Genomic DNA, 17,084 nt, shown 5'->3' with positions numbered 1-17,084 from the left:
TAGAAAACGGTAAAATGATATTTAAAATACCAAAATTTAGACCTAAAATAATACAATATAAATTAAAGTGCCATATTAATAAGTATTTAAAAATGACAATAATATACATAAAAAAATACACTACAATACAGTGCAACATAATTCCATATAATAATACAATACAAATTAAAATGCAATATCCATAAGTATTTGAAAATGACAATAATGTAATAATATTAACAAAAAAGTCCTCCCCGACTGGGAATCGAACCCCGGTCTTCCGCGTGACAGGCGGGGATACTGACTACTACACTACCAAGGATATAACACAAATGTATTTAAAAATTGACAGTTCTGGATCATACAGTGATTTATTGAAATTATTATTTTGAAATACAAAAAAATAATATAATTATGAACATTTAATAAATAATACAAAACATATCACATAAATAATAATATTAATAAATACTTTATTGTATGTATAATATTATCATCATCATCAGTGGTGCTACAGCTCTAGTTGAGCCTTGACCTTCCCCAGTCTATTTCGCCAGTCGTTTCTGTTCATCGCCAACCGTTGCCAATTTGCCGCGCCGATTTTCCTTGCGTCCTCGTCCACACCGTCCCTCCATCTCAGTCGTGGTCTGCCTCTACTCCTATTTCCCACTGGGACCGATAATAGAGTTCGTCTGGGTGGGTAATTTTCATTTGCTCTTGACACATGTCCAGTCCATCTAAGCCTACCTATTTTTATGAAGGATATTACATCTCTACCATTTACTATTTTTTTATACTTCTCGTACAATTCGAAATTATATCGCCTTCTCCAAATACCATTCTCACAGAATGCGCCCATTATTCTTCTTAGTATCTTCCTTTCGAAGACGAGCAGAAGATTTGCGTCTGTTTTGGAGATGGTCCATGTTTCTGACCCATATGTCAGCACTGGTAGGATGAGTGTTCTATATATTATTAGTTTGGTTTTCTGGCTTAAATTTCTGTTTTTTAGCTGCTTGCTTAGTCCAAAATAACATTTGCTTGCTAGCAGTACCCTCCGTTTTACTTCTTCAGATGTGTCATTATCGTTTGTTATGAGAGAACCCAAATATGTAAACTTATTTTCTACCTCAAAATTATATTGGTCTATACTGAAGTTTTCTTCGGCGTTTCTAGCTCTATCTCTGTTATTTGGAATAGATGCTAACATTTTGGTTTTTTCCTCGTTTATTTTAAGGCCCATATTTTGTGCGGCTGTCAAGAAGGTGGAAGTCATCTCTTTAAGTCCTCGTGTAGTACGTGCGATCAAATCCAGATCGTCAGCGTAAGCCATAATCTGCGTTGATTTATTAAAGATTGTTCCCCTATTGTGTAACTCGGCATCTCTTATAGTCTTTTCTAACGCTATATTAAAGAGAAGGCACGCCAGCGCGTCTCCCTGCCGTAACCCTGCATATGTTTCAAACGCTTGTGACATATCGCCTTGTATTTGCACTCTGCAGATCACTTTACTCATAGTTGTTTTTACGAGCCTTATTAATTTATGGGGGATGTTAAGTTCATTCATGGCTTCGTATAATTTACCTCTTAGGACGCTATCATACGCTGACTTAAAGTCCACAAAGAGATGGAACGTGTCAATATTAAATTCATTGGTTTCTTCTAAGATTTGACGTATCACAAAAATCTGGTCAATTGTTGACCTACCTGGCCTAAAACCGCTTTGGTACTCACCAAGGATTTCTTCCACGTACGTACTTAAACGGCTGTACAGGGTGTTGGAGAATATTTTGTACATTGTATTCAGAAGAGTTATACCCCTATAATTTTTACATTCCAACAAATCTCCCTTTTTGTGCAGTGGACATATGATTCCAGTGCACCATGTATAATATTATATGTATATATATATATATATATATATATATATATATATATATATATATATCTTTAGATAATATATATATATATATATATATATATATATATATATATATATATAATATTAAATTATACAAAAGGAACATTTTTATATTCGAGAGAGGAAGAGAGAGAAAATATATCTTCTGTCTCTCTCTTACTCATTATCTTACATATGTAATGATTTCACAGATTCACTCCCATACAAATTTCCAACGTGGAGCGCGCGTATAGAAGTATAACTTCAAAAATTGCCGGCTTTGAAGATTACACCCGATAGCTATCTCTTCCAAATCTCAACTTAACTTACACTCCACACTGCTACTATACTACACATTTTCCCTAACAAAAACGAACAACGAACCAACAATAACGAATTTGAAGAACATTCGGACTAAACAATGAAACCAAACGTTTTGGCGTTCCATCGTAGAGTGATTTCATAATTCAAAAACAGTTCCCTTGCCCGCATCGGCGAAAAGATTCCTGTTTATTTGACGCGCAATATCCAATAGGCAGGATCAACATCAAAAGAGCGGAATTAAAATTATATACAGACCAGAAATGTTTATATTATAAATATCAGCGACACAAAAAGATTGAGAATAGTTTTCGTTGTTTTAACATGTACGAAAGGAAATAGAAACCAAGTTTCATGGTTTATGCGTTAGGTTAATTTTAACAACTTAAGTTGACTTCTTAAAATGAATCAATAACGGTGACATTTATTTTTTAGTCGTTCACCTGCTGTCTTGAAAAATTTGAGAAAGCCAGTTGGAAGGCCTCTAAAATTTACTCCACAAGAAAAATTTTTATTTGTTCAGTCTCTCGTAACCGAATTTAATAAATTGGGAGAAGATAAAAGAAAAGGCAGTCACCTTTGGAAGTCACTAATACAAATAGTAAACAAAAATTACATGCCAGAGCATAGCGGGAGTAGACTATTTAATTTATGGGCTAGACTTAAAATGTCTGCAGTGACTCATGAAAAAAATGGTACCGATCCTTTGGACGAGATGATTTGGGATATGTTGCAAAGATCCGACAGAACGAAATATTCACCCCAGAAAGAAAGCATTAAGGGGTGAGTGTCTCTTATCTTTACTTTAAATTTATTTTATAATTATCCCATTTATTGTTTAGGTTTACTTATATTATAACCAATTTCCAATAAAATCCTTTATAAAAAGGTATATAAAAAACCCAGTCGGGCTATGTTAAAAAGACAAAACGTTTTCGGAATAAGTATTCCATCATCAGTGTCAAGATATTACATGAATGTAGCCACTAAATATGAGGGTAAAAACCCTTTAAAAATTACTATATGAAGTTTAGTTTACATTATGTCTTGTTTACAAATAGGATGGTAAAGTTACCGTTGGATTGGTAACATGGCGACATATGACTCTACATTAAGTTGCAAGTCCTGAGACGGTATGTCTACGAGGACTTTATTAAAGCAACTGATTGAAATGATAATCTTAACAGGTTATAACGGAAGTCGTGACAGAGCAGTCAGTGTAACTGTATGTGTCTATTGTGAAAGTTGAAATAAAATTAAAAAATTATAACAGTATCAACCATCATATATTAGAATCTTTTTCATCACACCACTTGACACTGTATAGTTGGTTGCCTAACTATAATCACATAATTTTCTCATCACAATTTCATCTCACATACATAATTTAAAACAACAATTGATGGTTGATACTGTTATAATTTTTTAATTTTATTTCAACTTTCACAATTTTAAATATATTACTTCATATATTAACGGTGGCTTCTGTCTTAAATAGACACATAAAGTTACACTGACTGCTCTGTCACGACTTCCGTCATAACCTGTTAAGATTATCATTTCAATCAGTTGCTTTAATAAAGTCCTCGTAGACATACCGTCTCAGGACTTGCAACTTAATGTAGAGTCATATGTCGCCATGTTACCAATCCAACGGTAACTTTACCATCCTATTTGTAAACAAGACATAATGTAAACTAAACTTCATATAGTAATTTTTAAAGGGTTTTTACCCTCATATTTTTTAGTGGCTACATTCATGTAATATCTTGACACTGATGATGGAATACTTATTCCGAAAACGTTTTGTCTTTTTAACATAGCCCGACTGGGTTTTTTATATACCTTTTTATAAAGGATTTTATTGGAAATTTTTTATCATATCGTGTACAGCCAACTACAGGAACTTAGTTTCCTTATGTATATTATAACCATTGAACGACTTATCAGAAACGGTGGGTGCCAGTGGGTAACAATATCCTACCTCTGAAAGTTGGGAGAAAATGTGTAACCTTCAAGGTCTAGGTTTTCACAAACTTCAATAAATCTCACAACTTTCTTTGGGAGCCAATTGTTAGGCCTCATCTAGCTCAGTCTCTCAGATGTGAGAACTTCTTATCTTAAAAGTAAATCTGAAAAACAAGATTGGCTGGGAAAAATAAACGGTTTAGATTGCAGAATGTAGTGGTTAGTTGTTGTGTTGCAGAAGAAATTCTGTAAGAGTTTTGCCCCTTTCTCTTGGATCTCCATATTAGTGAGGTCCAACTACAAACTCCGGATCATCCTGCTTGTGGTCTATTTTGGCGTTTAGGTCTCCCATCAGTAGAGTATCGGTGGTGGTTACCTCTTATATCGCAGTGTTAACATCGTTGAATGGTTATAACTTGTATACTACTTGTAATATAAATATACCGAATGATTTCAGATATTCAGGGTCTACAGCGGTACCGACAACGGCAAGTGCCAACATACCATTAGTTTCCACGCATGAAGTGACTCTTCAAAGCGTGCCCAAAGTGACATCTCAACATATATCCAAAACTTCAAACAATTCTTTAATCACAAGATCTTCAGAAGATACCGGCGGATTTAAAAATATGACACATAAATATAATAAAAATAACGATGAGTCATCTAATTTAAAATTTGCTAAACGGAGGCAGATATTCTTAGCAATAAGAGAACAATATAACGAACTGAAAAGAACAAATCGACTACAGGGAATGCCATTGAGAATTTGGTGTAGTATTTTTAATAAAATGTATTCTGAAGGATATCAAGATATGAGCAGAAAAGAGGCAGAACAGTCGTGGCATGATGTGAGACAGCTAGCGAAGTGTGGGAAGGTTAGGAATCCATTAGTATGTGAAGTAAGTATTTTACATTTATAAGGAAAAATATTGTGTATTTATTTATTTAGCTCAACAGGCTTTGTAGATCTAGGGCTTAAAATCTACACTCCTAAATCGTATAATAAAAACTGCTTAGTCAAATACATAATCATCATCATCATTAGCCATTTTTCTGCGTCGATTATCATTGCGCCGAGCTTTCGACATCCCCTTTGATGTCTTCTTCAGTGCTTCCGAGCTCTCCCGAGCCCCCAGACACTACTACCCTGATCACTAACCAATGCATTACTGCTACTGAGAACAGCGGACGGTGCATTTATACCGTCGATGATGACGTGGTTTGGTTGGAGGTTGGCGTGGGGGTTGGCGCGAACATTTCTGACAGTAGGATTTTTATTGCCAGCTGGAGCGAAAGATATTTTCTTTACGAGAGGTCTCCATCTCGAAGGTAACCATATGCCGTCATCTCTTTTATTGAGACAATTTGGCCTTTTTTTCAATTTCTAAGGCTTCTCGGATAATTCTTGGTTTACAGAAGCGGATGGGGGCTATGGTTAGACAAAATTGTTAAATCAAGTTGAATAAAGACATTATCTCGTCCGATCAATCAAAGACAACATTCCAAACGAACAATACTGATGAGTTCATGAAATTTTATTTGTGGAGACTGCCTCCGATCCTATATAGGCCAAACAAATCGTAGAATCCGAAATAGGATTTATGAACATTCCATTTCTGTTCTCAGTTCCGATTCAATTTCAGCTCTAGGTCAACACCATCTTCATACAAGTCACAAAATTGGCGGGTTGATCCGCCCCACCCGCCAATCAAAATCCTACTATCTAGAAATGTTCGCGCCAATCCCCATGACAACCTCCACCTAAGCACGTCACCATCGACGGTATAAATGAACCATCCTCTGTTCCCAGTAGGAGTAATGTATTGGTTATTGATCAGTGGTAGTGGTAGTGTCTGGGGGCTCGGGAGACTGAGACCTCAGAAGCCCTGAAGAGGACATCATTATATTAAGTATTAATCTTAGCTCTAGGTTTAATATTATATATATATATATATATATATATATATATATATATATATATATATATATATATATATATATATATATATATATATATATATATAGACAGTGTAAGTAAAAGTTTATGGTCGGTATTGTAGAATTTAACAGGATATCTAACAAAGATATAAAATCATATTTTCAGCGAGTAGACAAAGGCAACAATCATATTTCCCCTTGGTCTCCCCTCCACATTTCTAATAGACGCCCAGTAGTGAGACGATTATTTCCGATCCAGCTTATACCTAAGAAACAGCGGCAAGGTTGCCTTAAAACATATTTTAATTGAAACATTGAATTGATTTAAAAAATTGGCGATCAGTGGCGCGGTTATATTGCCATTCAAAACATGATGATGATATTAAAAACAAAATGACACAAATACTGGTACAAAATTTCATAAATCCATGAGAAATTTACAGATTCGCGTTATTATTTGACGAAATAGTAACCTCATTTCCAATAAAACAAGATAATTTTGGCAACATCGCCATTCATCCATACTCTTCAATAGGATGGATGGATAGGAGACAGGTTGAAGGCTATGCTATGTATTTTAGAGGTGGGTCATGTACGTTTTTTTTGTTAACGAATTTGAACCGTTTTTCATAAACAAGTAACTAGTTAATTGTTTAACAGTAGTTTCAAATAAGCGAGTACATAAACCAACAATATATTTATTATAAACTTTGATCAGATAAAAGGCATATATCGAGCACAGTTTAATTAAATCTTGCCCAAGTACTTTCGATCCCTAGATCATCTTCAGGGGCATCTGAAATAAGCCAAGAAACGTTTTTTTATATAATATATATAAATATATATATATATATATATATATATATATATAAATATATATATAATATATATATATATATATAATATATATATATATATATATATATATATATATATATATATAATATTTAAAAAATCGTTTCTTGGCTTATTTCAGATGCCCCTGAAGATGATCTAGGGATCGAAAGTACTTGGGCAAGATTTAATTAAACTGTGCTCGATATATGCCTTTTATCTGATCAAAGTTCATTTATTCGAGCATTCAACCTTATATTTATTTATATTTATTATAGTTGAGCCGCTGAAAAGATGGAATGATCATGTGAATGGCACGCACTCTTAAATATTCCTCTTCCTATGTTATCACTTTTCCCACGTTTACACCGCTCAACAAAAACGAACTAACAATGTTGCTATAATATATTTATACCGTTTTTTAGAGGTTATTGATTTACATTAATTTTAAACATTTTCACAAAATTCACCAGCCGGCGAAAGTGAAACACAAATCATGATACATAAAACATTTAAGTTATAGTATCATAACACAAATAATGACGGTGTAAACAGTTTCCCATAAGGTCTAGTTTCGAGCGCCTGTCGATGCTTGCATTGAGTGATCATGCGACCTTGGATTCCATGTTTTCAGCGGCCAGGGTATAGTACTTACATTTACAGTACAGATTATTATTAAATCGTAAATCGTCTCAATTGACATTTAACTGAAACAATACAAATAGTAAATCGTACTTACATTTACATTACACGTTATTATTATATCGCGAATCGTCTAAATTGACATATAAAAACATAAGTTTTTCCACTTTACTTGTTGTTAACCGTGTTCTTTTATTTAAAATTAAACCAGATTTTGAACATGTCTTCACAAGGAACAGATGTTGCTACAATATTACAATATTTTATGAATATAGTGGTTAAGTTAGGATATACATGGCGATGGTTTTTTCACTACTGTAATGGACAGTTCCAATCCGTTCCGTTCGAATTTTTTCGGGGTAATATATCATCAGACAAATTCATGTCAACTTCTTTTATAACTCTCGATACAGGTGTACGTTTAGATTAGTCATGTCCAATTAATTCGTCAAAAATACACCATGGACTTAAGTCATCTTTATCGGTTTCTTTTTCTTGTACTGGTTGATTTTCAATAGTACAATCTTCTTTTTGTTTAATTATAGAAGTAACCAGCTTCTTAACTCTTTCTTTTGTTTTTTAGCTTCATTTTATCAGAAAATCTTTGCATTTTAAATCCTTATTTGAATCTACGGTTTCTCACTTATAAGCCAACTAGTTGATGGTTGATTCAAAAAAACTACTTTTTGTGTAGACGTAAACACAGGAGCAACGAACACTTTACGTCGACGAGGACGATTAGATGCTCTGAGAGACTACTACCAAACTAAAAATAACATGCGACTCTTTCGGGACGGTGGACAGTCGGGCGATCGTTTGACGTTGAAAATAAAATAACTAGGTATTCTGATTAATGAATGAGTTTCGATTTTCGATTAATCTACATTTTCGATTTCAAATCTTTAATGATAGTTCGTCAAAGTATTTATTTATTGTAAATATTCAATTAAGAAGATTTTTCTTTGTCAAAATTATTTACCTAGTATAAGAATAATAATTTTATTTTAAAAAAATGTACATTTGTAGAAGATGCAGCTTTTATGCTTCACTTTCTGAATATTGCAATGATCGAAACTTCTCCTGATGCATTTCTGTCCGTTCCGACTACTTCTATTACAAGTACTGACATACCGCCACCGCCAACCAAGCGTCAAAAGGTGATGGATACTTCCATTAATAAAAAGATTAGTTTAGAACAAAAGAAACAAATAGATATGGATTTCCTATGCAAAGACTCGTTCCATCCGTTTTCCATAGTTGAAGAAAGAGCTTTTAAAAAGTTTGTAAGGTGGATTCCTGGATATAAACTGAAAACAAGAAAAACTTTGTCAGGTTCATTACTTCAGTGTTATATCAAAACTGAGCAAATTATTAGAGCACAAGTTGTTAAAGAAGTAGAAAATATCTGCATTACTACTGACCTCTGGACATCTGGAGGAACTGAAAGTTATATGCATTTACAGGATATTATTTAACCGAAAATTTAAAACGGTTTTATTAGGCTGATGCCATTTTTCTGGAAACCATAATTAACAAAACATCGCTTTTGAAATTAGTGAAATTATTAATCAGTGGAGTCTAAAAGAAAAAGTAAATTTTGCAGTAACTGATAATGCCCCAAATATGGTCAAAGCTATTAAAGATGTTTTGGGATGGAATTGGGATGCATTTTTATGCCGTTGACCATTATTTGTTGATTCATCCGCCTTCGGGGCCGATTTCGGCCTAGTACAATTACTAAAATCGGGTTTAGCAGAAAGATTTAGAGGGATAGAACAGAGTGGGACATTGTCATTATGTACATTTATGGATTCACGATTTAAAATGCAGGGATTTTCTGATAAAAATGAAGCTAAAAAAACAAAATAAAGAGTTAAGAAGCCGGTTACTTCTATAATTAAAGAAAAAGAAGATTGTACTATTGAAAATCAACCAGTACAAGAAAAGGAAACCGATAAAAATGACTTAAATGGTGTATTTTTGGTGAATTAATTGGACATGACTCATCTAAACGTACACATGTATCGAGAGCTATATAAGAAGTCGACATGTATTTGTCTGATGATATATTACCCAGAAAAAATTCGAACTAAGATTGGAACTGTCCATTACAGTGGTGGAAAAACCATCGCCATGTATTATATCCTAACTTAACCACTATGTTCATAAAATATTGTAATATTGTAGCCATCTGTTCCTTGTTATGGTTATACTGGTAAAAACCCGTTGGTGGAGCGCTGTTAAGGATGTTAAGACCTATCCAGGAAAAGATTGTAATAGCCACCATCAATTTTTATCAGCTGAATTCCGCATGAAGTTAAGAAACAGTCCAAAAACAGGAAATACAACAACTAAATGGCATCTAAGATATATCGATCCGTACAAAAAAGCCAACGCAAAAGCTATGTGACCTCAAACAATCATTAAATCCAGAAGAGTCCTCAAATAGCATATAGACAAAAACAAAATCCATATTGCATAATGCTGCGAAAAACATTAAGAGTGATAGAGAAGAAAGAAGGAAACAATGGATAACAGACTCCACGTGGACTAAAATACAGGAGAGGAAGTGCTTAAAAGCCACAGGACTGAACAGTGAAAGTGATAAAGAGGTCTATAAAGCGCTGAACGGTCAAATAAAACGACTCTGCAAAAAGGACAAGAACACACACTTGAACAAAATCTGCATGGAAATAGAAGAGCATAAAACCAAAACTGAGACCAGAGACATGTTTAAAAAAATAAAGCAGATAACACGTTCCTTTACACCAAACTACCTTGCTATCAAAGATGATAACGGAACTCTACTCACTTCTAAAAAAGATATTTTACACAGATGGAAAGAATACTGTGGACGACTGATGATGGAGGAAAGCACAGACGCCCCATCACAACAAGAAGATGCCAGTTTGGCGACGGAACCTGACGTACTCAAAAGTGAAGTTGAAGCAGCAATTATGAGGCAAAAAAGTCAGAAAGCTGCCGGTCCAGATAACATACCTATTGAAATGATTTGGGCCCTAGATGACGTTGGAGTGGATATAATACATCAAATTTGTCAAAGAGTGTGGGAGACAGGTAAATGGCCTGAGGACTGGACACAATCAATATATATTCCCATACATAAAAAGGGAGCGAAAGATTTATGTAGCAACTATCGCACAATTGCTCTAATTGCGCATTGCAGTAAGATACTCTTACACATAATTCTCGAGAGGATAAAACCCTTTTTACTACCTAACATTGCGGAGGAACAAGCAGGTTTCGTCCCCGGACGTGGTACTAGAGAACAAATTTTAAACGTACGGCAGATTGTAGAAAAATCCAGAGAATTTAACATCACAACATATTTGTGCTTCATAGATTATAGTAAAGCTTTCGATTTGGTCAACTGGAGTAAAATGTGGCAGGTTTTGTCTGAAATGGGAGTCCCCAATCATCTGATACTGCTAATTAAAAGCCTGTACAATAACAATTATGCCAGAGTTAGAATAAATGGGGAACTAACCGATAGTTTCAGGGTCACAAAGGGCGTGAGACAAGGCTGCATACTAAGCCCAATTCTATTTAACATCTATGGGGAATGGATAATGCGGAAAGCTACTGAGGACTGGAACGGTGGCATCACCATTGGCGGGAAGAAGATTTGCAACTTGAGATATGCAGATGATACTACTATCCTCGCTAGTTCTGAAGCTGAATTGATTCACCTGCTACAACGGATAGAAGACGTAAGCTTAACGATGGGCCTTAAAATAAACAGAGATAAAAGGAGAATCATGATAATTGACAGAGCTAACAACAATCAAAATGATCTGGTCATGATAAACAATATCGCTGTTGTAGATAAATTTGTGTACCTGGGCTCATTAATAACCAACAAAGGAGGCTGTACTGAAGAAATAAAGCGGCGGTCAGCAATCGCAAAAAGCGCTATGGCAAAATTAACAAAAATTTGGAAAAGCCATGAAATAACTACCGATACAAAAATGAGACTAGTAAGAAGTCTAGTTTTTCCAGTTTTTACTTATGCATCGGAATGCTGGACCCTTACTGAGAAAGACAAAAAGAACATAGATGTATTTGAGATGTACTGCTGGAGACGAATGCTGAGAATACCATGGGTGGCCCGAAGAACAAATGAATCCATACTGGACCAGCTAAACATAAAGAAAAGACTAAGAACACAAATATCAGAACAAATAATAAGCTATTTTGGACATGTCCTTCGAAGAAATGGTCTTGAAAAACTTACCATCCAGGGAAAAGTAGAAGGCAAAAGAAATAGAGGTAGATCTCCCACACGATACACGGACCATATTGTTGCTACCATTGGCGCTCCATTGTCAGAATGTGCTAGAATGGCAGAAGATAGAAAAACGTGGAGGAACATTGGGAAATTTAGCTAATAGCTTCATGATATCACGATACCTGCATCAGGTTAACCACTAAGAAGAAGAAGAAGAAGTTCCTTGTTAACACATGTTCAAAATCTGGTTTAAATTTTAAATAAAAGAAGAACGCGGTTAACAACAAGTAAAGTGGAAAAACTTATGTTTTTATATGTCAATTTAGACGATTCGCGATTTAATAACATGTAATGTAAATGTAAGTACGATTTACTATTGTATTGTTTAATTTATTTTTCAAGTTATAATAAATATATACTTCATTAGTTTATTTCCCTTTAATACATATACACATAAACGATAATAGCCAATATATTTGTTTATGTACTCTCTTACTTGAAACTACTGTTAAACAATCAACTAGTTGAATAATTTAACGTTACTTGTTTACGAAAAACGGTTCAGTTACGTTAACGATAAAAACGTCAACGAACCCACTCTACTCGTTACCACAGTATTTAAATCAAAGCGTCCTTACGTTGACATCGCGACGTTGCCAAATAATTTTGTATAAAGCTTTTTTATTGTGGTGTCATAATACAGTTTATTATTTTTATTGGGAATAAGGCACAATGTGACTTTAAAATAAGCTTATTTTGATGTTTAGATTTCCAATTCGGAAATCGTACTTAAAATACGAAACATGAATACATTTTATTTATATAATACGATTTCCGAAGTGGAAATCAAACAGCAAGCTGTCATTTAAATCAATTCGCCCAAATTTGGTTATCTTAGAACATTGTTCAAATGCTAAAAAGACAACAGGTCAAATAAAACCAATAAGTTTGGCAACTTTGAACTTCTCCTCTTTCATTAATTTCCACTAATGCATTTTTGACGATATAAAGGGCGGACCTAATATATCTCTCTTTTTAAACAGGTGTTTCTCACTCCGTCTCACTAACGTCCATACCGATCATATAAACTTTTACCTATACTGTATATTCTAACTATCTGTAATATTAATAGGTTCGTCGATTTATGAAGATAGTTCAAAGTGATAGACCTCAAGTTACGACCAAAAAAATAACACCGAAAAAGAAGCAACCTTATGAAAGAGACGTTGGATATAATCCATCAAACAGGGTTACTCATATAAAAGTTCCTGCAGAAAAGCCTATTACAAAAAAAAGCACTTCGAGTGTAAGTGCCTCCAATGCTATACCTAATAATTTAGGTAGAATAGTTAAGTAAGTTTTATGATTCTTTTTCTTTTTTATGTGCTATCTCTACCGAAGGTTGGCGACCATCAAACGATAGATTTCTATTTTGTGCCGCATGTAATTATTATTATTGCAGCTTCCGGTATTTGGAACCATTCTCTTAACCTTTTCACTGCGGCTAGTTATAAAAGTAGTATGGTTTCTGGTACGGCTGTTTCATGCCTGTGCTGATCAACACGGTTGTCGCAGTCAGTCGATGAAGTACTATGGCGTATAAATACGGTTCACGCAGTGTATCAATATAGTCTATTCAGGACTGTATTTACAATTTAGTAGAAGTAACAAGTAACTATAAATTTGTTGCTGTTAGATTTTTGAAAAATAAAAAAAATTAAATATACTGAAAAATTATCATTATTTTATTTATTATTAGTAATTGTAGCAACAAGGTAAAAACTACAAACAAATGGTACACAAAACATTCAAATGCAAAATACAAATAAAAGTTTTGACTACATTAAAAGGAAAATTTAAAATTTGTTATACAATGGTATTTTTCAAAACATGGCGTAATGCATAAAGGCTTACAGACTATGCCTTTTTTTAGGTCTTTATCGAAGATTTTAATGTCAGTATTAGACCCAGTATAAATGATAAAGTCCAAATTGTAGCCTCCCTCACAGTCACATAAAACGTGAAATTTAATTCCAAATCTGTGCATTTTAGAGGGTATATACTGTTTAAATGCTAGCCTGGATATAGAAATCTACGAAAAACGGTTTTTAAATGGTCTATAACGATTCGCAGCTTAAAAAGGGAGTCTTCTTTGGCAACGTTATTGTTATCTGAAAAACGTAACAACGACAATGTAAGGAACGACAAAGCTAAAAATTGTTAATTTCAACAACCATTGCTTTCATAAAAGTCAAAGCAAAAAATGTTTTGAAACTACTTAAAACACTTGGACTACTTTTTAAATTTTCATTCAACACTATGATTTATTGTCATTAAAATTATGAACTGTTGGTTGTAGATCTCCCTTTTCCCATTTATATAACGGAATCTTTTCACATTTACGACGTTTAGCTTGTTGAAGAGAAGTAGATTCCAAAGTTAAAGCACTATTTTCACTAACCTGTGTTGATGATGGTAGAGTCTCTTCATTATCATTTTCTTCTCCAGATTCATCACTTTCTGCATCAGATTCTTCAAGAATACATTCATTCTCACTGTCACTTTCCATTAAAATTTCATATAGTTCACTTTCGCAAGATATTTTCGTATACGAGCCATTTCACTCAGCAATTGCTTTTATCAGTCAAAAATGTATAAGAAATCTAAATTTAAGAAGCACCCACTTATTTTTGTAAAAAAAAAAAATACACCACTAGTACAGAATGGTGTACAACACTATGATCATAACAGAAATAGACGCTGCACGCAAACCGGAGGAGAGATGCAGAATTCATTTGTGGCTTAAAAGAAATAATCTTAACATTATCAAGTCTGTAGTTTACGTCTTCTTTGAATATTCATAAAATATTATTATCCTAAAAGGTTTTTCAAATGGTCAAGTATTATAAATTCTTTATATTATAGTACTAATCCAAAAAATATGTTTTGACAACAATAAGTCTTTCATTTCGGTCCAACTTGAATAATATTAAAATATTTATATCTTAAATTTCAGGTAGTAAATAAAAATCTTTTAACAATACCCTACAATATGACAAGCGGTCTCGAACCGTCTTTACTATTAGCTAATTAATGCAATAGGTAATAAAATTATTTCAATTTGAATATTTCTTACCTGTTAACCATTCTGTGAAATATGATAACAATTCTATTGTATTTACTAAAACTCATAATTCGACAGTTTTTTTCCTATTTTTCAAATAGGTTTATCAGCAGCTGTAGTAATTCACACAATTAAATTCTCAAAGAAAATAAATTAAAATACGCTGCTAAAAACTATCGTACATAAATACGGCGAAAGGGAATCCTAAGATTTTACAAGTAAATTCCTGTAGTGCGTGCCTGTGTAAAAAGGTGCGGATTTGTACGGCTCCCGCAGTGAAGCATAAAATTTTTAAATGTATTGTAAATTTTGATATAATATGCTTAACTCTTTTCTATAGGCAACATACAATACGTAAGCAGTATCTGATGCATACGGGTTCCGCAGCGAATGCCGAAAAAGGGTACGCGTATTTAGCCGGTTCCCGTTGTACGGGCACGAAATTATTTTACGTGTATATCCGGTTCCCGCAGTGAAAAGGTTAAATTGCTCAGTCAGGGTTTTTTCTTTCTGCCCAAACCACTTCTACCTTTAATCGTGACTGCCACTGTAAGCTGTAGCAGACTGTACTTATCGTTACTTATCAAATGACTCAGATATGACGCTTTCTTTCTTCTAATAGTTGTTAATAATTCCATATATTTACCCATTCGTCTAAATACCTTTTACAACAGTAAAACGACACGACTCCTAGGTGTCAAAACAGTCATTAGTTCTTGTTCTTCCATTCCTAGTAATTCTTCAACTGCTTCTTTCATGAGATTTCTGCACCCTTCTCACTCTTCATTTTTGTTTGTATTTTTGAGTCCTTCTACATTGTTCGTTCATGTTTAGGACCTATTTCCTTTTTTAAATGTTTAAAATTCTGGCCCGTACCCTACTTTCGACCCAGTAGTGATCAGAATCCACATTTGCTTCTCTTCTACTGCGGACTTTATATTCGATTGGTGTCTTGAGTCTACAATAGCATGATCTATCATATTTAATGTAAGTCCGTCTGGTAATTTACAGGTGCCTTCTTATTTCCTCATTTCTCAAGCACCAAATTGTTTCATTTTGTTGGGCTGTCTTATCATTCCTGTTCAAGTCCTATGCAAGTTAAACGTTTACTTTATATTCCAGTTCCTCCTTTGGCGGAAATTTTAGTTTTTGATTGATGCTTATAAAATTAAAGTATCTGCTGATTCAGCTGTTGATTCATCTGTTGTGTCTTTATTTTCCGGTGTAACCACATTTCGACATAATGTCAGGACATTGATTAATTCCGTTATTAAATAGACTTCTCGGTTATTTGACACTCAAGAGCATTAAATTTTTCTCAGAAATAAACTTCGAATCTTGATCATTGCGTTTCGTTCTGTTTACTGCCGTAAACGCAATACGTAGATTCGATTGCGGGGAGTGTTGTGTTTGTAACAACGTGATTCACGTAATGCATGATCGATGTATAACTTCTTCCAAATAAACACGTTTTGACATGTTTTTAGAAGACATTATGTACATACAGACGAAACAAGTATCTGCGGTTGCTATACTTTGTTTCAAGTTAAGAAAATAACATTGCGCTTATCGAGATCAGTGTTGCCAAAACTCTCAGGCACGTGTTGCTATTAGATTGTCGATATATAATTAATTCTAATCAGAGCCGTATTCAGCACTGTGTAGTTGTAGTTAATTAATTTCACTAATAAAAGGATATGTATAGTTGAATACAAAATAATGGATTATAAATACTTGTTTCTTTAATTGACAGATATGGGTATGTAATTATTATGAGTCTAATAAAAATAGTTAAATTTTACTATTGTTTAACATTACATATTTATTAACGCTTTAGATAACATGTAACCAAAAAAAAAACAAGTGCAGCTTTAATTTTATTTTCATGTAAGTAATAACAACAATTCTTCTTCTTCTTCTTCGTCTAGCCATTCACGTCCACATCTGAACATAAGCCTCTTCAAGTCTTCCTTTCCATTGTGTTTTATTGTACGCTACTTGTAGCCAATTTTTCCCGGCAGTCCTTTTCAGATCATCTGTCCATCTCATAGGAGGTCTGCCTCTGGGTCTTTTGTGTTATGGTCTCCAGGTTAAAATTGATCTGCGCCATTTGTTTAGATCGCTCC

The 17,084-nt window shown here is 33.8% G+C and overlaps 1 protein-coding gene across 2 annotated transcripts in view; it reads left to right on the top strand.

Annotated features, from left to right (window-relative positions):
- LOC140444929 (uncharacterized) overlaps positions 1–17,084 on the top strand; it is a 56,981-nt gene that overhangs the window by 33,185 nt on the left and 6,712 nt on the right. For both annotated transcript variants that reach the window (XM_072536633.1, XM_072536634.1), the window contains exons 8-10: positions 2,636–2,983; positions 4,626–5,070; positions 12,967–13,187. In XM_072536633.1, coding sequence (XP_072392734.1) covers positions 2,636–2,983; positions 4,626–5,070; positions 12,967–13,187 — 1,014 coding nt within the window. The remainder of the gene's footprint in view (positions 1–2,635; positions 2,984–4,625; positions 5,071–12,966; positions 13,188–17,084) is intronic.

This window comes from Diabrotica undecimpunctata, chromosome 7 (assembly GCF_040954645.1).
Source record: "Diabrotica undecimpunctata isolate CICGRU chromosome 7, icDiaUnde3, whole genome shotgun sequence".
NCBI lineage: Eukaryota > Metazoa > Arthropoda > Insecta > Coleoptera > Chrysomelidae > Diabrotica > Diabrotica undecimpunctata.
The sequence above is the reverse complement of the archived record's forward strand: the minus strand, read 5'-3'. Positions and strand labels throughout refer to the sequence as shown.